Genomic DNA, 20,086 nt, shown 5'->3' with positions numbered 1-20,086 from the left:
TCTCATAATCACCAGTTTGGAAATGTCAGCAGCAGGAAAATGATAACCAAAGAAAAGCCTGCCCAATATCTCTGTCATCAATGGGGAAAAGGTGAGATAACCCACACTCCCTTAAACACTAATTTCTTCACTTGATGTTTCATCTCTGTCCAGTGTTTTTGCTGTTTTTTTAGTTGCAGCGAGCAGTGGCTTGATGTGGGATCTCAGTTCTTTGACCAGGGATTGAGCCCAGGTCACAGTGGTGAAAGCACTGAGTCCTAACCAAAAGACCACCAGGGAGATCCCTCTGTCCAGTGTTTTTATTTATTTATTTTTATTTTTATTTTTTGTCTTTTCTAGGGCCGTACCCATGGCACATGGATGTTCCCAGGCTAGTGGTCTAATCGGAGCTGTGGCCACTGGCCTACACCACAGCCACAGCAACGTGGAATCTGAGCCTCGTCTGTGACCTACACCGCAGCTCATGGCAATGCCAGATCCTTAACCCACTGAGCGAGGCCAGGGATTGAACCCATACCTCATGGTTCCTAGTGGTTCATCAACCACTGTGCCACTACGGGAACTCCTGTCCAGTGTTTTTAATCGGTTGTTGAGGACAGTGGAAACCCAAAGCCAAAGGGCAATGCTTCTCTGCAGTTTTCCAGATGATTTATGCAGCTTGGTGGTTCTCAGCCCTAACTGTAAAGTGAAATCACCTTGAAATGTTTAAAACAAATGACAGTGCCCGTCTCACCCTCAGACTGAATTACCTGGTCTGAGATGGGAACCAGGCTATCAGGACTTTTAAAGCCAGCTTTATATACAAATACTCTGTATAACTATATCAAGACACAGAGACCTTTTGCAGTTAACCCTTCATCCACTCTCAGGTGGCTACTCATCTATTATCTGCCCCACATAAGTTTGCCTTTTTCAAAATGCTGTATAAATGTAATCATACACAGTATCCCCCCTTTTGAGTGTGGCTTCTTTCATTTAGCATGATGGCTTTGAGATGTGTCCACTTAGTTGCATTAACAGTAGTTTAGGGAGTTCCTGTCGTGGCACAGTGGTTAACGAATCCGACTAGGAACCATGAGGTTGCGGGTTCAATCCCTGGCCTTGCTCAGTGGGTTAAGGATCCAGCATTGCCATCAGCTGTGGTGTAGGTCACAGATCCGGCTCGGAGCCCACGTTGCTGTGGCTGTGGTGTAGGCTGGCAGCTACAGCTCCCATTAGACCCCCAGCCTGGGAACCTCCATATGCTGTGGGGGCGGCCCTAGAAAAGGCAAAAAGACAAAAAAAAAACAAAGAAACAATAGTTTAGTATTTTTGGAGTTCCCATCGTGGCTCAGCAGAAACGAATCCGACTAGGAACTATGACGTTTTGGGTTTGATCCATGCCCTTGCTCAGTGGGCTAAGGATCTGGTATTGCCATGAGCTGTGGCACAGGACACAGATGTGGCTCAGATCTGGCATTGCTGTGGCTCTGGCATAGGCCAGTGGCTACAGCTCTGATTAGACTCCTAGCCTGGGAACCTCTGTATGCCACAAATGCGGCTCTAAAAATCAAAATACAGAAACAACAACCAAAAACACCCCAGTAGTTTAGTATTTTTATTGCTAAGTGTACTCCAGGGTATGGGTGCACTGGTTTGTTTCTCCCTTCCTTAGTTGGCTCTTCCAGTTTTTGGTGATTATGAATAGAGCCACTACAAACATTCAAGAACAAGTTTCTGTAAGAACATTAGTTTCCATTAATTTGGGGTAAAGTCCTAGACAGTGGATTGCTGGGTAAGTGTATATTTAATGGTAAGAAACTGCCATACTGTCTTTCAAAGTGCCAATATCATTTTGTTTTCTCACTTGCAATGTTTAAGAGCTCCAGTTATGGGAGTTCCCATTGTGGTGAAGTGGAAACGAATCCAACTAGGAACCATGAAGTTTTGGGTTCGATCCCTGGCCTCGCTCAGTGGGTTGCCGTGAGTTGTGGTGTAGATTGCAGACGTGGCTCGGATCTGGCGTGGCTGTGGCTGTGGCCAGCAGCTGTATCTCTGAATAGACCCCCTAGCCTGGAAACCTCCATAAGCCGCGGGTGCAGCCCTAAAAAGCAAAAAACAAAAACGGAGTTCCAGTTATGCCATTTGCAGCAACATGGATGGACTTAGAGATTATCATCCTAAGTGAAATTAAGTCCGATAGAGAAAGACAAATATCATATATTATCATTTACATGTGGAATCTAATAAAAACGATACACAAGAAACAAACTCACAGGAGTTTCCATTGTGGCTCAGCAATTAACGAATGTGAGCAGCATCCATGAGGACGCAGGTTCAATCCCTGACTGGCCTTGCTTAGTGGGTTAAGGATCAGAAGTTGCCATGGGCTGTGGTGTAGGTCACAGATGCGGCTCGGATACTATGTTGCTGTGGCTGCCACCAACTACAGCTCTGATTAGACCCCTAGCCTGGGAACCTCCATATGCCTCCGGGTTAGCCCTGAAAAGCAAAAAAAAAAAAAGAAAAAGAAAAAAAAGAGGAGTTCCCATCGTGGCACAGTGGTTAGCGAATCCAACTAAGAACCATGAAGCTGCGGGTTCGATCCCTGCCCTTGCTCAGTGGGTTAACGATCCGGCGTTGCCGTGAGCTGTGGTGTAGGTTGCAGGCTCGGCTCGGATCCTGCGTTGCTGTGGCTCTGGTGTAGGCTGGTGGCTGCAGCTCTGATTCGACCCCTAGCCTGGGAACCTCCATATGCTGCGGAAGTGGCCCAAGAAATGGCAAAAAGACAAAAAAAGAAAAGAAAAAAACAATGTGTCTATGTATACATATACATATATATGATTCACTTTGCAATACAACATTGTTAAGTCAACTATACTCCAATAAAATTTTTTTTAAAAAGGGGTTCCAGTTACTCTGCATGCTTACCTGCATTTAGCAGTGTTTAATTTCAGCAATTCTAATAAGTCTATTAGTCAATTATTTTTCAAAATTCTTTACTAAAACATACAAACAGTATGGTGCACAAATCATAAATACACAACTAGATGAATATCACCAAGTGAACATCTCAGTTTAACTACCACAAGATTAAAAAAAAAAAAAAAAACCTCACATTATTGGCATTCCAGAAATTTATTTTAGCCACTAAGCCCCTCCTCCTCAATAAGGTGACTACAAGCCTGGCTTAACATCACACATTAGTTTTGCCTGGTTTTCAACATTATATAAATGGCATCATATAATACGCTTTCTTTTGTGTCTATCTTCTTTCACTCAATATCACATTTGTGAGATTTATCCATGTTGTTGGATAAGGTAGTAGTTCATTCATATTCATTACAGTATAGTGTTTCACTGTAAGATATTCTGGTTTACTTATCCATGCTACTGCTGACAGACATTCGAGTTGTTTCCCTAATAGTAAAAATACTGTCACTACACATACACACATATACACCTCCCGCCCAACTTTAATGAAGCTGAACGTTTTCATGGATATTGAACATTTGGAAAGAACCTTTTGTGACATGTCTGGCTCTTGCTCATTTTTAAAACTGGGTTATCTTTCTTTTTCTTATTGATTTGGAGTTCCGTATATATCCGAGTATCTGTATATATCAGGTACAAGCCCTTCACAATTATGTGTATAGCAAATATCTTCCACTCTGGGCTTCTGAATTTACTGAAATCTACTCAACAACCATCCTCATATTCTGTGCGCAGAGTTAGCAGTCCGCCAAGGTTGGTTTTTCTTTTTAATCCAGTTTTATTTATTTTTAATTTTCATGGCTGTGCCCACAACATATGGAATTTCCCTGACCAGGAATTGAATCCAAGCTGCAGGTGTGACCTACACCACAGCTGTGGCAATGCCAGAACATTTAACCCACTGCACCAGGCCGGGGATTGAACCCACACTTTCCCAGTGACCTGAGGTGCTATAGTTGGATTCTTACTCCACTGTACCACATCAGGAACTCTTTTTTTTTTTTTGTCTTTTTTGTCTTTTGTCTTTTGTTGTTGTTGTTGTTGCTATCTCTTGGGCCGCTTCCGCGGCATATGGAGGTTCCCAGGTTAGGGGTTGAATCGGAGCTGTAGCCACCGGCCTACACCAAAGCCACAGCAACGGCTGGATCCGAGCCACGTCTGCAACCTACACCACAGCTCACGGCAACGCCGGATCGTTAACCCACTGAGCAAGGGCAGGGACCGAACCCGCGACCTCATGGTTCCTAGTCGGATTCGTTAACCACTGCGCCACGACGGGAACTCCAGGAACTCATTTTTAACCCAGTTTTAAATCAAAACTGAGTTTGTCACAACTTTTGTATGTGTACTTGGCTTTCACTTTCTGGTTGTTCCAGCATATAAGAGAGATCATTTTATGAAGAAAGAATACAGTTCTCAGTCTTGAATTATTCGAAGTAACTACACCTTAAAAAGATTTAGGAAATGACTTCAAATATGACCATAATAATAATATCCTACACCCGAAATTCAAATCCTTCATCAGCAGAAGGGGGCCACCAAGGCCTCATGCCAGACAGAAAGAAAAGGAGCATCTATTAAGAAAAAAAAATGGTGGGGAGCTCCTGGGTAGTCTTGTGGTTAGGTTCACTGCTGTGGTCTGGGTTCGATCCCTGGTCTGGGAACTGAGATCACACATCAAGCCGCTGCACACTGCTGCCAAAAAAGAAAAAAGAAAAGAAAAAAGCAAAAAAGAGGTGGGAGGGGTTTCTACCTGTAAGTATAGGTTGCTTCATCAAAACACCACAGTCACAGCTTCTCTCAAAACATCAGTGTTACATCACAAGCTGAATCAAAGCCAAGAAACTTAGACCAACTGTACAGAAACAACTTGGAAGAATCAGAAGCCTATGTGTTCTTCCTCTATTTTATCCAAGACCTGAAAAAGGAGTCTCATGGTAACAACAGCCCAAGAAGAAAGAGTCCATAGCAAACACTGCAGATGGATCTGGGAGCAGAGTCATGATCTCCTCTGTGCCTGAGGCTGATGGTCACAGAACACTGATCAGTCAGCTTGCAGCTTTTTCAGCCTCTCAAAATCTGCTATCCTATAAATGAAGCGCATCCATGTTGCACATCATCAAGGAAAGCAGCAGCAGAGAACTCACCTCTAATACCATAGCCCTAGCTCTGATGAAGAAAACATCTTTTCTTAAGGTGCCGTGATACAAGCTATTGGAGGAGCTTTAAAACCTTGCAGCCATGTCTTAAATATGCATAATTAATTTTTTAAAAATCATGCAGCCATTATAGCATTCGACAACAGGGCACAGTAGAGAGATATATTTGAGTTTGAGCCCTGACCCACTCATTCACTCACTCACTCAGTTATGAAGGCCCCAGGCAAGTCAGTTTCTTTCTCTTTCTCTTTACCTTTCTCTCTCTCTCTCCCTTCCTTCCTTGCTCTTGCGCTCACTCTCTCTCTCTTCTGGTCTCAGACATATCTGTCCACAGAAGGGGTTACACTAGATCATCTCCAAGGTCTCCTTTTAGGTGCCAATTTCTATTCTGCTCACAGTGCCTTGCCAAGAGTGATGAACCAATTTACTTAGTACTTAAGCTCTCTTCTTCGACATCATGCCAACTCAATTTAAACCTAGCACAGGAAGGTACTTTCTCCAACAGCTTAAAATCTAGCAGTTTTGTGCATGCAAAATGAGGCTGCTGGGCAGGCTTACAGGATATTGTGAATTATAAAAAATATACATTTGGCATTTATGCCCATCTCTAGCAGAGCTTCTTCTCAAACCCCTGAAATTTCCTAAGTGGTGAGAGATAAAGGTATCTTCTATTATATTAATGAGGTGACTTTTAGAATGCCCCCTGGGCTAGAGGTTGAACTGATCGCCAATGGCCATTAACTTGATGGATCATATATATGTAATGAAGCCTCCATAAAAACCCAAAAGGAAGGGGTTTGGAGAGCTTCCTGGTTGGTGAGCACATGGAGGTACTGGGAGGATGGCACATTTGGACAGGGCATGGAGGCTCCATATCCCTGCGCACATACCTTGTCCTATGTATCACTTCTATCTGGATGTTCACCTGTATCCCTCACCTCACCATTTCCTTTTATAATTAACTGGTAAATGTAAATAAATGTGTTCCTGGCTGCGAATAACTAACTAATTAACTGAATCCAAAAAGGGAGGTGGCCATGGGAACCTCTGATTTACAGCCAGTCAGTCAGAAGTACAGGTAACAATCTGGACCTGCAAATGGCTCCTGGAGATCTAGGATGGGGTCCTTGGAACCTCCAACCTATAATAGGTTCACGTGTCAGAAGCACAGATGTTAACCTGGGCTTGTGAATGGCACCTGAGAGGAGAGTGGTTTTGTGGGATGGAGCCCTCTACCTGTGGAATCTGATGCTATCTCCGGGTAGACAGAAGAGGATTGAGTTGAATTGCAAGACATCCAGCTGGTGTATGCACTGCTTGTGGTATGTGGAGGGGAGATCTCCCCCCTCCCAACATCCATTGGAACTGATCTCAGAACCATCTTCATACACTTCCTTCTAATAGGTATCTTTATATGCCTTCCAACCAGAGTAGTGCAAAATGGTGTCTGAAGACATTTCACACTTCCTAATCCTTAATTGTTTATATTGGAATTTCTCTCATTTCACAGTGTCTATTTTCACTGCATTCCCAGGTGATTGTATATCTGTACTTTAGGGTCTTCCTAATTGCTCAGCTCTATACACTATTTCACCTGCCTTAGTATTCACACTAAACCTGTGGTTTTCAAATTTGTTTTAAGCGGAGAAAAAAAAAAAAGAAAAGAAAAAAAAAGAAAAGGAGCAGTAAGAGGACCCGAGTGAAATCAGCTCAGTTCCTCCCTCCTCCACAGGAGCACTCCAAAATCTCTGTCAGATTCCCAAGGTCTTTGGACCTTCAACTCACAAGAGACCAAGTCCCCTGGTAACTTAGTCTACTTTTTGGAACAGGACCTACTGCCCCAATTCAGGTGTTCCCTTCAAAGTAACTAACTTCAAGTCATTAGAACTTCTTTTGGCATAATCTAATCTCTGGCAGCACAGAGAAGCAGTCATTTCTGGGAAAGACAAGTCAGTAGCTAGGGGAGAAGATATATTTTTGAGTCTTTTAGTTCTCTACCACTGCAAAAAATAAAGGAACTTAAAAATAAACAAAAATTCAATAAACATTATTAGTCTTCTGCAGTTACCTTGTTGTCCGTAATTGTCCACTGGCCCTCGGCATTCTGCTTCAAGACACAGTGGTTTCGGGAAATCATCAGAGGGCAAATTTTTGAAACCAACTGGTATGTGACACCAAATCCTCGACCTACAGTCACCTAAGAAGACAACAACAACGTAGACACAATCAGCCATTGTGCTGAAGAGGGAGGTCATTACAATCTTGTCAACCAGCAGTGTCCACAAGTCTTGACTTAGGAAACCAGAGCAGAAAGGCAAGCAGCTCACTGGCTATCTCCTTCAGCTGCCATAGAAGCCAGTGGATAGAAAAAGGCAAAAAATGGACTTCCCGTGTGGCTCAGTGTTGCTTCTACAGTGGCTGTGGCTCGATCCCGGCTTAGGAACTTCCATATGCTGCAGGTGCGGCCACTTGTTTAAAAAAAGAAAGAAAGAAAAAGGCAAAAAGCTGTGACAAGAGACAGCTGAACGGAGTTAATCATGGGGTGTCAGGGTTGGTAGGACTCTGAAAGGTCACCTGCATCAACCACTCATGGGATGGAGGAATTCTCTCTACACACCCCATTAACTAGTTTTCTACACGGCCAAGAACTATAGCTATGATACAAGACAGTCCCGCCAACTTTTTAATGGCTCTGACTTGGAATCTTTCTCCCTATAATTTCCATCCACTGGCCCAAGCTCTGCCCTGGCCACAACCAGAAAATCTCCAGTTCCCCTTCACATGAGAGCTATAGTGCATCTGTGGAATCTTCCCTTTTCTTGGCCCTATGTTCCTATTACTTCGACATAACTCCATGTCATAGGTTTGAGTCTTCTTGCCATTTTAATAGGTCTGTGAAGAGATTTTTGGTGTTATTCCTAGATGTCATATCAAGAAAAACAAACTTGATTTTTTATTATATAGTCGAATACAAGTATCACTTTCCCAGTTCTAGATGTTATCAGTGGAGAATATAAATAACATTAGCTTTCACAGTAGATCTATCACACTGCCAGCATACCCTTAGGCTTAGGAATGATTAAATTTCTTGGACTAACCCTCCAAAGAATTCCTATGCTAAGTCATGTCTTTTCTGTCCTAGACTAACTGGCAAATGTGGATTCAAGTGCAGGACCTTACATTGATTCCTATTAAATGTCATCTTGTTAGTTTAGCCTATCATTAGCTTGTCAAGACCTTTCTGAATTTTTAATCTGCTATCAGACACACTCAATATCCATTCTGGCTTTAAGTCACCCACCAAATTGATATGATGCCTTCTGTACCTTCATTCAGGACACAGATTAAGAAGATTAAAACAGGTTGTAGCCAAAGGCAAAGCTCTTAGGAAAGCCTAGCAAATATTCTACCCTAAAAATACACACAAAAAAATTCAACAATTAAGGGAGTTCCCATGGTGGCTCAGTGATACTGAACCCAACTAGCATCCATGAGGATGCAAGTTCGACCCTTGGCCTTGCTCAGTGGGTTAAAGGATTCGGCATGGCCATGGTGTAGGTTGCAGATGCAGCTTGGATCCCACTTTGCTGTGGCTGAGGTGTAGGCCAGCAGCTACAGCTCAGATTTGACACCCTAGCCTGGGAACTTCCATATGCCACAGGTGCAACCCTAAAAATACACACACAAAAAAACCAACATTCTAACACACAATCTGGGTATACTTTCAACCAGTTATAATCCAATCAAAAGATGGAAAAGTCTGTATTTTCCATCTTACCCACAAGAACATCATGAGAGCCTTTGGAAAAGGTTGCAAAGACGACCCAATTCACATGCATCATACTTTGCTGACCGACCAATCTAGTTCATGACAACCCTGTCAAGGAAGGAAATGAAATTCTTCCGGGATCCAGCTTGCAGAATGCCCTGCTTATTCTTCTTGCTGCACAAGCCCCTCTTCAATGACCCATATCCAGACCTTACCTGGGAACACTAAGCCAAATGTCTGTAGTTTTCTAAAAGCTGCCCTTTTTGTTCCTCTTGAAAATCTTTCAGAATCATGCCTGTCCTCCTTAGTCTCTTAAAGACCACCATGAACGACTCGCTGCTCCAATCTATTCCTCCCCATAAACTCTCATCCCAGCAACTGACACCACCATCCAACCTACTGCTTAGCCCAAAACCCAGGAGCCATCTTTGATTTGCTCTCTGTCCCTCATGCCCACATTCAAATCATCAGCAAAATCTACTGGCTGTAGTTCAAATATGTCCTAAATCTATTCACTTCTCTCTCTCCTTCCCTCTCCCTCTCTCTCTCAGTGGCTCCTAGCTTAATCCAAACAACACTTCTTCCTCCAGTAGCACTATTTCTACTCCTGTGCTAGCCTCCATTCTTCACACAGTAGCTGGGGTGTAATGTAAAAACTAAACCTGATCATTTCCCTTCTTAAAATTTTCTAATAATCCAAACTTCCTTCCACAGCCTCTGAGGCCCTTCATGCCCTAACCCTTCTACCTCTTTAGTCTTATCGCACATCAGCAGCAGAAACAGTCACTGCTGCCTGAGGGCATTTTCACCTGTCCCCTCTGATTAGAACATTTCTCTGTCATCTGGAGTTCCCGTCGTGGCGCAGTGGTTAACGAATCCGACTAGGAACCATGAGGTTGCGGGTTCGGTCCCTGCCCTTGCTCAGTGGGTTAAGGATCTGGCATTGCCGTGAGCTGTGGTGTAGGTCGCAGACACGGCTCGGATCCTGCGTTGCTGTGGCTCTGGCGTAGGCCGGTGGCTACAGCTCCGATTCAACCCCTAGCCTGGGAACCTCCATATGCCGCGGGAGCGGCCCAAGAAATAGCAACAACAACAACAACAAAGACAAAAGACAAAAAAAAAAAAAAAAAAGAACATTTCTCTGTCATCTACAGAGGCTCCTTTTCATCTTTCACGCTTCAGCTCCTCAGAGGCCTATGCTGATTACTCTGTCTAAAGTTGCTGTCTGCTCCCTCCCCCACCACTGCATTCTTCCATGTTATTAGCATGTACTTACCACAACCTAAAATTATCTTGCTTACAACTCAAGAGCAAAAAAACAACCCAATTGAAACCTGGGCAGAAGACCTAAATGGACTTTTCTATTTTCCAAAGAACACATGCAGATGGCACATGAACAAATGCTCAACATCACTAACTATTAGAGAAATGCATATTAAAACTACAATGAGGTAACACCTCACACTGGTCAGAATGGCCATCGTTAATAAGACTACAAATAACAAATGCTGGGAGTTCCCATCGTGGCTCTGTGGTTAACGAATCTGACTAGGAACCATGAGGTTTCGGGTTCGATCCCTGGCCTCGCTCAGTGGGTTAAGGATCTGGTGTTGCCGTGAGCTGTGGTGTAGGTCACAGATGTGGCTCGGATTCCAAGTTGCTGTGGCTCTGGCATAGGCCGGCGGCTACAGCTCTGATTAGACCCCTAGCCTAGGAACCTCCATATACCGTGGGAGTGGCCCTAGAAAAAGCAAAAAGACAAAAAAAAAAAAAAAAAAGGATCCGACGTTGCTGCGAGCTGTGGTGTAGGTCGCAGACGCAGCTTGGATCTGGCATTGCTGTGGCTCAGGAGTAGGCCGGTGGCTTCAGCTCCAACTAGACCCCTTGCCTGGGAACCTCCATATGCCATGGGTGCTGCCCTAGAAAAAGACAATAAATAAATAATAAATGCTGGAGAGGGTATGGAGAAAAGGAAACCCTCCTGCATGTGGGTGGGAATGTAAATTGGAAAACAGTATGGCAGTACCTGAGAAAACTAAATATAGAACTATCATATGATCCAACAATTCCACTCCTGAGCACATATCCCACAAAACATTCATTCGAAAAGATACATGCATGCCTGGGGGAGCGGAAGGGAGTGGGATAGATTGGGAGTTTGGTATTAGTAAACTATTGCATTTGGAGAGGATAAGCAATGAGGTCCTGCTGAACAGCACAAGGAACTATATCCAATTACCTATGGTAAAATATGATGGAGGATAATATGAGAAAAAGAACATACATACATATGTATAACTGGGTCACTATGCTATACAGCAAAAACTGACAGAACACTGTAAATCAACTATAATAAAAAACTGAATATTTAAAAAATAAAATAAAATTACCTTCCTTGTTTCATTTATTTTTGTATACTTTTATTTATTTATTCCTCTAAACTTACATTTAGACTATAAATTTCAAGAGCAGGGAGCTTATCTGTATTTCCGTACTCTTCTAAGGCTTTCTGTGCTCAGCAAATATGTGTGAATAAATGGAAGAAAAAAAAGATTTTGCTTATGATTCCTCCCAGATTCTAGGATGGGCATATTTCGGTCAGAAGTTGGAAAATGGGTTATTACTACTGGAAACCATGAAGCAGCAGTCAGGAACCTTACCTTATTTGTTTGCCTTTAAAATGTTGTAGTGGCCCCCATCAAAACCCTGAGTTTGAAGTTTTTCAGTGCTTTAACAGTTTGCCAGAAATTCCATTAATTATAAAAGTTCTACCAAATTAACACATATATCCTTTTTTTTTTTCCTTTTTTAGGGCCACACCCACGGTATATGGAGGTTCCAGACTAGGGGTCGAATGGGAGCTATTATCTACTGGCCTACACCACAGCCACAGCAACGATGGATCCGAGCCACGTCTTTGACCTACATCACAGCTCCCAGCAGATCCCCAACCCACTGAATGAGGCCAGGGATCGAATCCGCATCCTCATGGATACTAGTCAGATTCATTTCCGCTTAGCCACAATGGGAACTCCCAACACACATATCCTTTAAAAATGAAATGTTTAAGGGTTTATCTGTCATCCATATTCAGTAAGAATTTCCATGTAGGTAGCTTTATTTCTAATAAGGAAGGATTCAATATTCCATTTTAATACTTGAGGGGAATACTCTTGTGGTCTAATGGTTAGGACTTGGTGCTTTCACTGCTGTGGCCTGGGTTCAATCCCTGGTCTGGGAACTAAGATCCCACATTGCTGCAAACTATGACCAAAACAAAAACAAAAACAGACTTGAGGGGAAACAGCCAGACTGCCATTGTGGGTAGCCTGGACAAACTAGTACAAAAAACGGAAATGAGTGCCTTTTTCTGAAAGTGCCTCCTATGAACTCTGAATCCAGGAAAAAGAAACACACTTTTTAAATCCTTCTTTTTACTGTCTGGTCCTAGAATTTACCTTGAAACTTTTTTTGTTTTTTGTTTTGTTTTGTTTTTTGCTTTTTATGGCCGCACCCGCAGCACATAGAGGTTCCCAGGCTAGGAGTCAAATTTCAAACTGGAGCTGTAGCTGCCGGCCTACACCACAGCTCACAGTAACACCAGATCCTTAACCCATTGAGCGAGGCCAGGGATGGAACCCTCGTCCTCATGGATCATAGTCGGGTTCCTTAACGGCTGAGCCACGAAGGGAACTTCTACCCTGAAACTATTGATATTTCACCTACACCCTGGTTAGAGTCTGCTTAGAGTCTGTGTGGGCTTTCTAAATATCCCAGCCCCATTCATAACATAAAACTAGATTTTCCATGGGAACTAAGTGCCAACAAAGTGACAACTCACAGCTGGAGGTGCTTCCATTTAAAAGTTTACAAGGCTTTGCGCCTCCCGACGTGGTTGGTCTACGAGACCATCTTGTCCTCACCCACCTTTACTAACACTTTCCTCCCTGGCACCACTGCTCTGCTCTTTCCCAAGTGACCAACAAATCCTCTTGAACCATCCTTTTCCTTTTTCCAACCCTCCAGGGCAGAGCTCTTCATAAAAACCAAACACAAAAGAAGAAAGAGAAAAATGAAGGTACTATGGTTTTCCCCAAAGGCCTAGATACTTATAGGACCTGGGCACTAGCTAATTTGCAATAAATCAAATTGTTTTTCTACCAAACTCTCTAGACTCGTTTAAAAACTTTAAAGACATCCATTCAGGCAGAGACAATTTACCACAGTATTCCCTTCAGTGAAACGAGAACAATTTTATTATCTGAGACTTTAAAGGGAACTGAGAAGGCAAGAAACTGGCCTTACTCTGCTGTTGTAGCTAGATGATATCAGCACACTTCCTCAAATCTTGTGAACACCAGCCTGTGCTCAGGTTTGGGGTCCATTAGAGTAAGACTTCCTCTCTTGGCTTTGACGCAGGCCTCTCTTCATACACACTGCAGGCCATGCTCCAACTACTTCCTAAGACCCCACCTTGCAGACGGCCAAACGTGGCAGGCCTCTCCTCCACCTGGGCTCAAAGGCAAGCCAGTCTTCCCACTGTGCCTTCACCATTCACTCTGGTTTGTATGGCTCTCTCCTCACAGAGGTGGCCTCACAAATTTATCCAATAGTTTAAAATGTGTACGAGTACTTTATGGGTCCTCTTGCCCTTCCTGCAGGGGCTTTAAATCTTTCTGCCTGGCCCCTCCCCAAGACTCCCAGTGCTACCAAGCTTTTCAGAAGTAATGAATTAATGCACAGCAACTAAATCTGAGTGAACTGACATGATCACTAAGTTCCTTACAGGGTTGTGTGTGAGGGCAGTACACGTGCAGGACTCAGATCAGGTAATGTATATGAAAGCCCAAACCTTATACAAAATAAGGTATAGTCGCTTTTTTTTTTTTTTTGCTTTTTAGGGCCACACACTAAAAAGCATGGAGGTGTGGCATATGGAGGTTCCCAAGCTAGGGGTCGAATCAGAGCTACAGCTGCTGGTCTACACCACAGCTCACGGCAACACCAGATCCTTAACTCGCTGAGCAAGGCCAGGGATTGAACCTGCATCTTCATGGATCCTAGTCGGGTTCATTAACCATTGAGCCACAAAGGGAACTCCAGGTATAGTCATGATTATTCAGATGTTAGTATCTTCATTTATTAAACTTCCCAAAAGTATATGCTTTTGAAAAGAGCCATGCAAGGCAATGCTCAAGTTTAAAAAGTGGACTTTTAGGCACTGATACCAGCATAGAAGAGAGATTTGGGGGACAGAGGTATCTTCCTGGTGTCTTTAATTCATAGCATACAAGTGACCCTTTATACTCTAGCAACATTTAAGGCTGGACCCGAATCTCTCCTCTGACTTAAGGAACCACTGTTCTTAGGATAGTACTAAACAATCCATATCCTGGCACTTGATAACAGTCTGCATGGATATTCTCAAACGGCTTCATTGTATAAAAATCCTCTTTCCCCATTCATGCAATAAACTCTTGGGGAGCAGAAGTCATTATGATTTGTCCCTCTCATAGTACACTATACAATGTAAGTGCTCAATAAATACCTGGGAAACTGAATTGTGACTGTGTAACTTAGAGGAAAAATCTACTTAAACATACATTATAATCAAAAGACTTATTTTCCACACATATCATTTCCCAAACCCAAATGGTTCCCATCACTACAAGCTGGTCTCTGATCTAGCCCTACTTCCCAAGCTGACTGCACTCTCTCTACTCCCCTTCTCTCTAACATCACCTTCTCCAGAACCATTACCCTAGTCTAGCAGCCCTGAACTGAAACCATGCCAAATCTACCCTCTTTAAAATTTTTGTTTTGGCAAGTTCCTGTTGGGGCAGAGCAGAAACGAATCTCATTAGTATCCATGAGGACAAGAGCTCAATACCTGGCGTTGCTCAGTGGGGCGGAGATCTGGTGTTGCCCTGAGCTGTGGTGTAGGTCCCAGCGCTGCTAGGATCCTGGGTTGCTGTGGCTGTGGCTAGGCCGGCAGCTGTAGCTCCAATTTGATCCCTAGCCTGGGAACTTCCATATGCTGTGGGTTTGGCCCTAAAAAACAAAAAAGAAGGAAAATTTTGCATTTATGATTCCATTAGAGAACATTATAAGCAGCCTTTTAGAGAGAATTATTATATTTCTGAAGCCCTACCTACCCCAACCCATCTCAGAGAATGCCAATGGGCAGTACCCAGACTCAGGGTAATTGTGGCCCACACCAAAGCGCCAATTTTCCCCAGAGTTGGAAAGACAGAAGCCATTTTAACGTTATAGTCTGAGTATTTTAAGGGACCCGACCCAAACTTGAAATCTTTTTTAAAAGAAACTTGAAAAAGTTCACTCTCTCAGCAGCTGTTTCCCCCCTCCCCCGACCGTGGGCCATTCTGACTCCGAAGTTGGGGCAGCTCCGCCTCCCTGGCAGGGGGCTGCAGAGCTTCGTGCGACCCCAACAGGTCCTAGACCCCTAACCCATCAACCTAGTCGCCTCCTTCCCCCACAAAACCCCAGCAGTCCTCAGGTTCTGGGCCACCCCTACGGCCACCTCTCCTTCGGCCCCTCTTCCAGGCTTCTTTTCGCAACCCGGACATCGGTCCCAGCTCTTCCCTCCGGCTTAGGCCGCTCCGGAAGTGGCCATCTTTTCTCCCAGGCTGTCCTACTTCCCCTGACACCCCCCACCTCAGACACCCCAACAGCTCGCACCAGACTCCTTTCTACTTTCCCTCCTCCAGGACCCAGCCTTCACCTCTCTCTCCTCTTCCTCCCCCACCTCCTCTTTACCATTCATCCCTACCTCACCCTGTCGGGACGCCTGGCCTCCCTCCTGCCCCACCTCCTCCAACCCCCTTCCTCGCATCAGTAGGACCCCTCCCCCTCACCTCTTTTCCGTCCTCCAGCAGCAGCCACTCGGCGTTCATCCCCACCCGCCGCAAGCACCAGCTCCGGTCACCGGCGCGGCCTCCCGTGACCAGGGAGCCGGGCTCCCCCATAGCCCACTCGGCCCTGGGTTGCTGTCAGTACAGAGCGAGGTTGCTGTCAGCACAGAGCGAGACCCGACCCGAGTTCCCGCCGCCTCTCCGCTTTCTCGCGGACGCCATACTAACAGTACAGACAGAAGCAATCGCTAGGAGCTCGCGATCGATGCAAACGCTCGTTCGGGCTCCGCCCCCAGCCCGCTCCCCGCAGGCAAGCCGGAGTCACTGCGCCTGCGCGAGACCAGGGCTGGGGCGGGTTGGCTCAGGTGAGGGTGGTGTAGCCTCAGGTCCGGTACTGGTGTGCGCTACACTCTGAAGCTCCCATGTGACACCTTACTCTCCCTTTGTAGCGCCCCAACTTCAGTTCTAGCTGCCTCAAACTGGAGCCTCTTCTAACCTTTCTTCTCGCTTTTAAAAATTTTGCTTTATGATGCTTTCTATGTTATTTGAAATTATAAACAACTTTTAACTTGTGATCATTTTTAAATCCGTGAACCCTGTTTCTAAATAGCATCTCGTTTGCACGATCTTTTATTGCCGAATTTTTTTAACTTACACTGTACTAGACAAGTCTTGCCAAGCAGAGAGCAGTGTTAACCTGGGGCCAGGTGTGGAAGAGGGAGTGGGGGGTGTCGAATGCAAATAGAGTTGAGGGAATTTTCAGAGGTGATAAAAATGTTCTAAAACTGCTTTCTGATGTACACTGGAACATAATATTGTATGTCAATTGCATTTCAATTAAAAAAGTGAAAATGAAATTAGATTATGGTAATGATTGCACAGCTGTATATATTTACTAAAAAGTCCTTTGAAGCATACACTTCCAATGAATTTTATGGTGTGTAAGTTATCCTCAATAAAGCTGTTAATTAAAAAAATGAAAAAACAGCAAACTCAGATTCTTTCCTTTGATTCTCCAGAATAGTCTGGTAGCTGCTCCCTGTAGTAACTACCTCTGTAATCACTCAATGCCCCCTTTGGTCGTTTTGATTTTCCAACACCTGGTTCACAGTTTTCTTAAACTCTGTCAAGAGGAAAAAAATGTATTATAAATGAATCATACAAAGTGCAATAGTAAGTGGCTGATGTTTATTGAGAACTAAGGACTTGACCAAGCACCCTGCATAATTTATTTTACTTGCTTCTCACAAAAGATGTGACGATGGTGGTTACAATTATAATTCCTACTTTAGAGATGATGAGAAAAGAGGGACAGTAGTTCCCCTGTGGCACAACCAGTTAAGGATCTGGCATTGTCACTGCGGTGGCCTGGGTCACTGCTGTAGCGTGGGTTTGATGATCCCTAGCCAGGGAACTTCCGCATGCTACAGGCAGGCCAAAAAAAAGAAAAGAAATTTCAGCCTTTGATGTCACAGAGGGTCAGGAAAATTGGTGGAGACTTACCTGCATTCACGGAGATGCTTCCCTAACCTTTGGAAGGGTGACTGCTATGCTTTCATCCCACCTTAGTGTTTTGTCCCAGGATCAGCAAGTGCACGTAAGGCCATCCTGACATTTAGTTGGCATGTCTCCCTAAGCTCTTGTGGGCTGTGACAGTTTCTTGGACTTCCCTTGTTTTTGATGACCTTGACAATTTTAAGGAATACGAGCAGGTATTTTGTAGAATATTCCTTAACTGGGATCTAGCTGATATTTTTCTCATGATTAGACGGGCTTGTAGGTGTTGGGAAGACCACAGAGGTCGAGTGCTATTCTAGTGCCACATTAAGGTTACAAGCTATCAATGTGAATTATCACTACTGACATTAATCTTGATAACCCTGCTGAGGTGGTGTTTGTCAGGTTTCTCTACTATAAAGTTACTCTTTCCCCCTTTTCTGTACTGTGCCTTTTGGAAGGAAGGCACTGCCCAACCCACACATAAGGAGTTCCTTAAAAGTATGGTTTCTATATACATGACTTGGAATTCTTCTGCACGAGAAATTTGTCTCTTCTCCCCATTGATTTATGGAGTCATTTATTATATCACTATGAACTCATAAATAACTTCTGTATACTTTGTGCTATAACCCAATACCACTTTATTTTGATGCTCAAAATGTTCCTTCTTTGCCTGTTGAGAGCTCTTTCAGGTATGTCCCTTTGACATACACTCCCATCGTTATGTTTTAGTGAGCACTTCCTAACTTTCTAGCATGAGATGCTCTAGACCTAGCATGAGCCATTTCTCTAAGGAGCCTAGTTCCTTTTATTAGAAAGTGGCATTAGAAATCAAGATCTGGGCACCGGTGTGCTTATTGCTACTGGGATGTTACTGCTTCCAGACATTTTAGACATACGCATCAATAAAAATTCATATACCAGGCTGTATGCTCAGACTTTGTTTTGATACCAAGAGTGTATGAATAAAATAGTTTGGAATCAATGCCTTCTAAGATTTGGGTATTTTATTGCTCCACTTCCTCTAGATCTTCCCTTATGTGGTTCTCAGCTGGGGGTGATTTTTGAACACCAGAGGACTTTTGGCAAGGTCCGGGGACATTTTTGATTGTCATGACAGGGTAGGGGTGTTACCGGCATTCAGTGAGTAAAGCCAGGGATGCTGAAAAACATCCTGCAAATCACGAGATAGCCCCCCACCAAGAATCATCCAGTCCCAAATGCCAATAGTGGGAAGGCTAAGAAACTCTGCCTCATACCCATCTCAAGAGGGAAAAATAGAAGGGCAACAGAGCAGGAAAACAGGATGTTACCTAGACCTGTGGCTCTAACACCTGTCTCATTACATTGCCCAATTAATGTTAATTGAATAGAGCTGAGGAGTGTTAGGGTTGGCAAAGGAGAGGCTTGGGAGTGGGAAAGGAAAACAATAAGAAGAGGAAACACAGGGCAAGAAGGGAAAAGGAGAGAAACACAAGGGGAAAGGGTGGCAGACTGTTTTCCAAGATGATTGCAAAGATCCTCCATCCCACATACTTTCACAATGTAACACTGACATGCCTCACGTTGCAAGATGGCATCTATTTCCTTCCCTTGACTCTGGGTGGTTGTGTGACTCCAACAGAAGTGATGCTATGCCATTAAAAGTGATAAAATTTCCACCTGTTTTTTGGGGGATGCTCTTAGAAAGTGGTCACCTTGAGAAAGTGGAGAAACCACATAGCCAACAGCCTGAGGTTCCAACTAACACCCAGCATCAACTGCCAGACATAGGAACAAAGGGGCTCCTGGATGATACCAGCCTTTGAGTCTTTCTGCTGAGGCCCCAGGCACCCTGGAGTAGATATAAACCATTCCTGCTGTGCCCCATCTGAGCTCCTGACCCACAGAGTTTGTGAGTATAATACCATGGTTGCATTAAGCCACCAAGTTTTGGGATATATTGTTACACATCTATAAAGAACTGGGATAGGAAGTGTGTGTGTAGGGGCACCCTTGGAGAGTTGTTGGTTGTCTGCTTTAGATACTAGCTAGGGTAAGGCTAGGTGCTGTCACATTCAAACCCCAAATTTCAGTGGCTTGACGCAATAGAGGTTTACTTCTTACTCACATAATTGTTCAGTACAGTGTCCCTCGCTGGTGGACAGCCTTCTATTAATTCATTCAGAGGAGTTTCCGTTGTGGCTCCGTGGCTCAGCAGGCTAAGAACCTGACTAGTCTCCATGAGGATACGGGTTTGATTCTGGGGCTTGCTCAATGAGTTAAGGATCCGACTTTGCTGTGAGCTGTGGTATAGGTCGAAAAGTCGGCTTGGATCTGGCATTGCTGTGGCTCTGGCGTAGGCTAGCAGCTGCAGCTCTGATTTGACCCCTAGCCTGGAAACTTCCATATGTGCAGATGCAGACCTAAGAAACAAAACAAAACAAAAAGATGACGATGACAAAGCTTTCTCTTTTTCTACTTCTCTCCCATTTCATTTTTCTCTCCCCGGAATAGAGGTGGGATAAAAAGGTGGAGTATAAGTGATCTCATTTTGCTTCCTCTGTGGTTTTTGCGGGAAGCCAGCCTCTACTCAAATTCGGTGGTAAACCAGAGGATACTGCAGCACGGTAGTGAGGTATGAGAAGTCTAGAGCTAAGTTGCCTGAGTTCGAATCCTAGCTCTGCAACTTACTAGATATGAGACCATGAGCAAGTTGCTTGACCTCTCTAGGCCTCACTTTCCCCATTTATAAGGTGAGGGTCACGATAGCATTTAACTTGTAGGATTGTTTTGAGAGTTGATTTGGTTCATTCCTGTAAGATAGTTATGTT

The 20,086-nt window shown here is 44.1% G+C and overlaps 1 protein-coding gene across 6 annotated transcripts in view; it reads right to left on the bottom strand.

Moving 5' to 3' along the window:
• Positions 1 to 16,085, bottom strand: part of RNF8 (ring finger protein 8) — a 37,751-nt gene extending 21,666 nt beyond the window's left edge. Inside the window, exons 1-2 of one of the 6 annotated variants that reach the window (XM_005665930.3) lie at positions 15,777 to 16,085; positions 7,201 to 7,329 (exon numbers count right to left, since the gene is read on the bottom strand). In XM_005665930.3, coding sequence (XP_005665987.2) covers positions 7,201 to 7,329; positions 15,777 to 15,887 — 240 coding nt within the window. In that variant the 5' untranslated portion in view covers positions 15,888 to 16,085. The remainder of the gene's footprint in view (positions 1 to 7,200; positions 7,330 to 15,776) is intronic. The other 5 variants (XM_005665931.3, XM_013977872.2, XM_005665932.3 and 2 more) reach the window with 5 other exon arrangements.

The sequence above is a fragment of the Sus scrofa genome, chromosome 7 (assembly GCF_000003025.6).
Source record: "Sus scrofa isolate TJ Tabasco breed Duroc chromosome 7, Sscrofa11.1, whole genome shotgun sequence".
NCBI classification, from domain to species: Eukaryota; Metazoa; Chordata; class Mammalia; order Artiodactyla; family Suidae; genus Sus; species Sus scrofa.
This window is presented reverse-complemented; position numbering and strand designations above follow the sequence as displayed.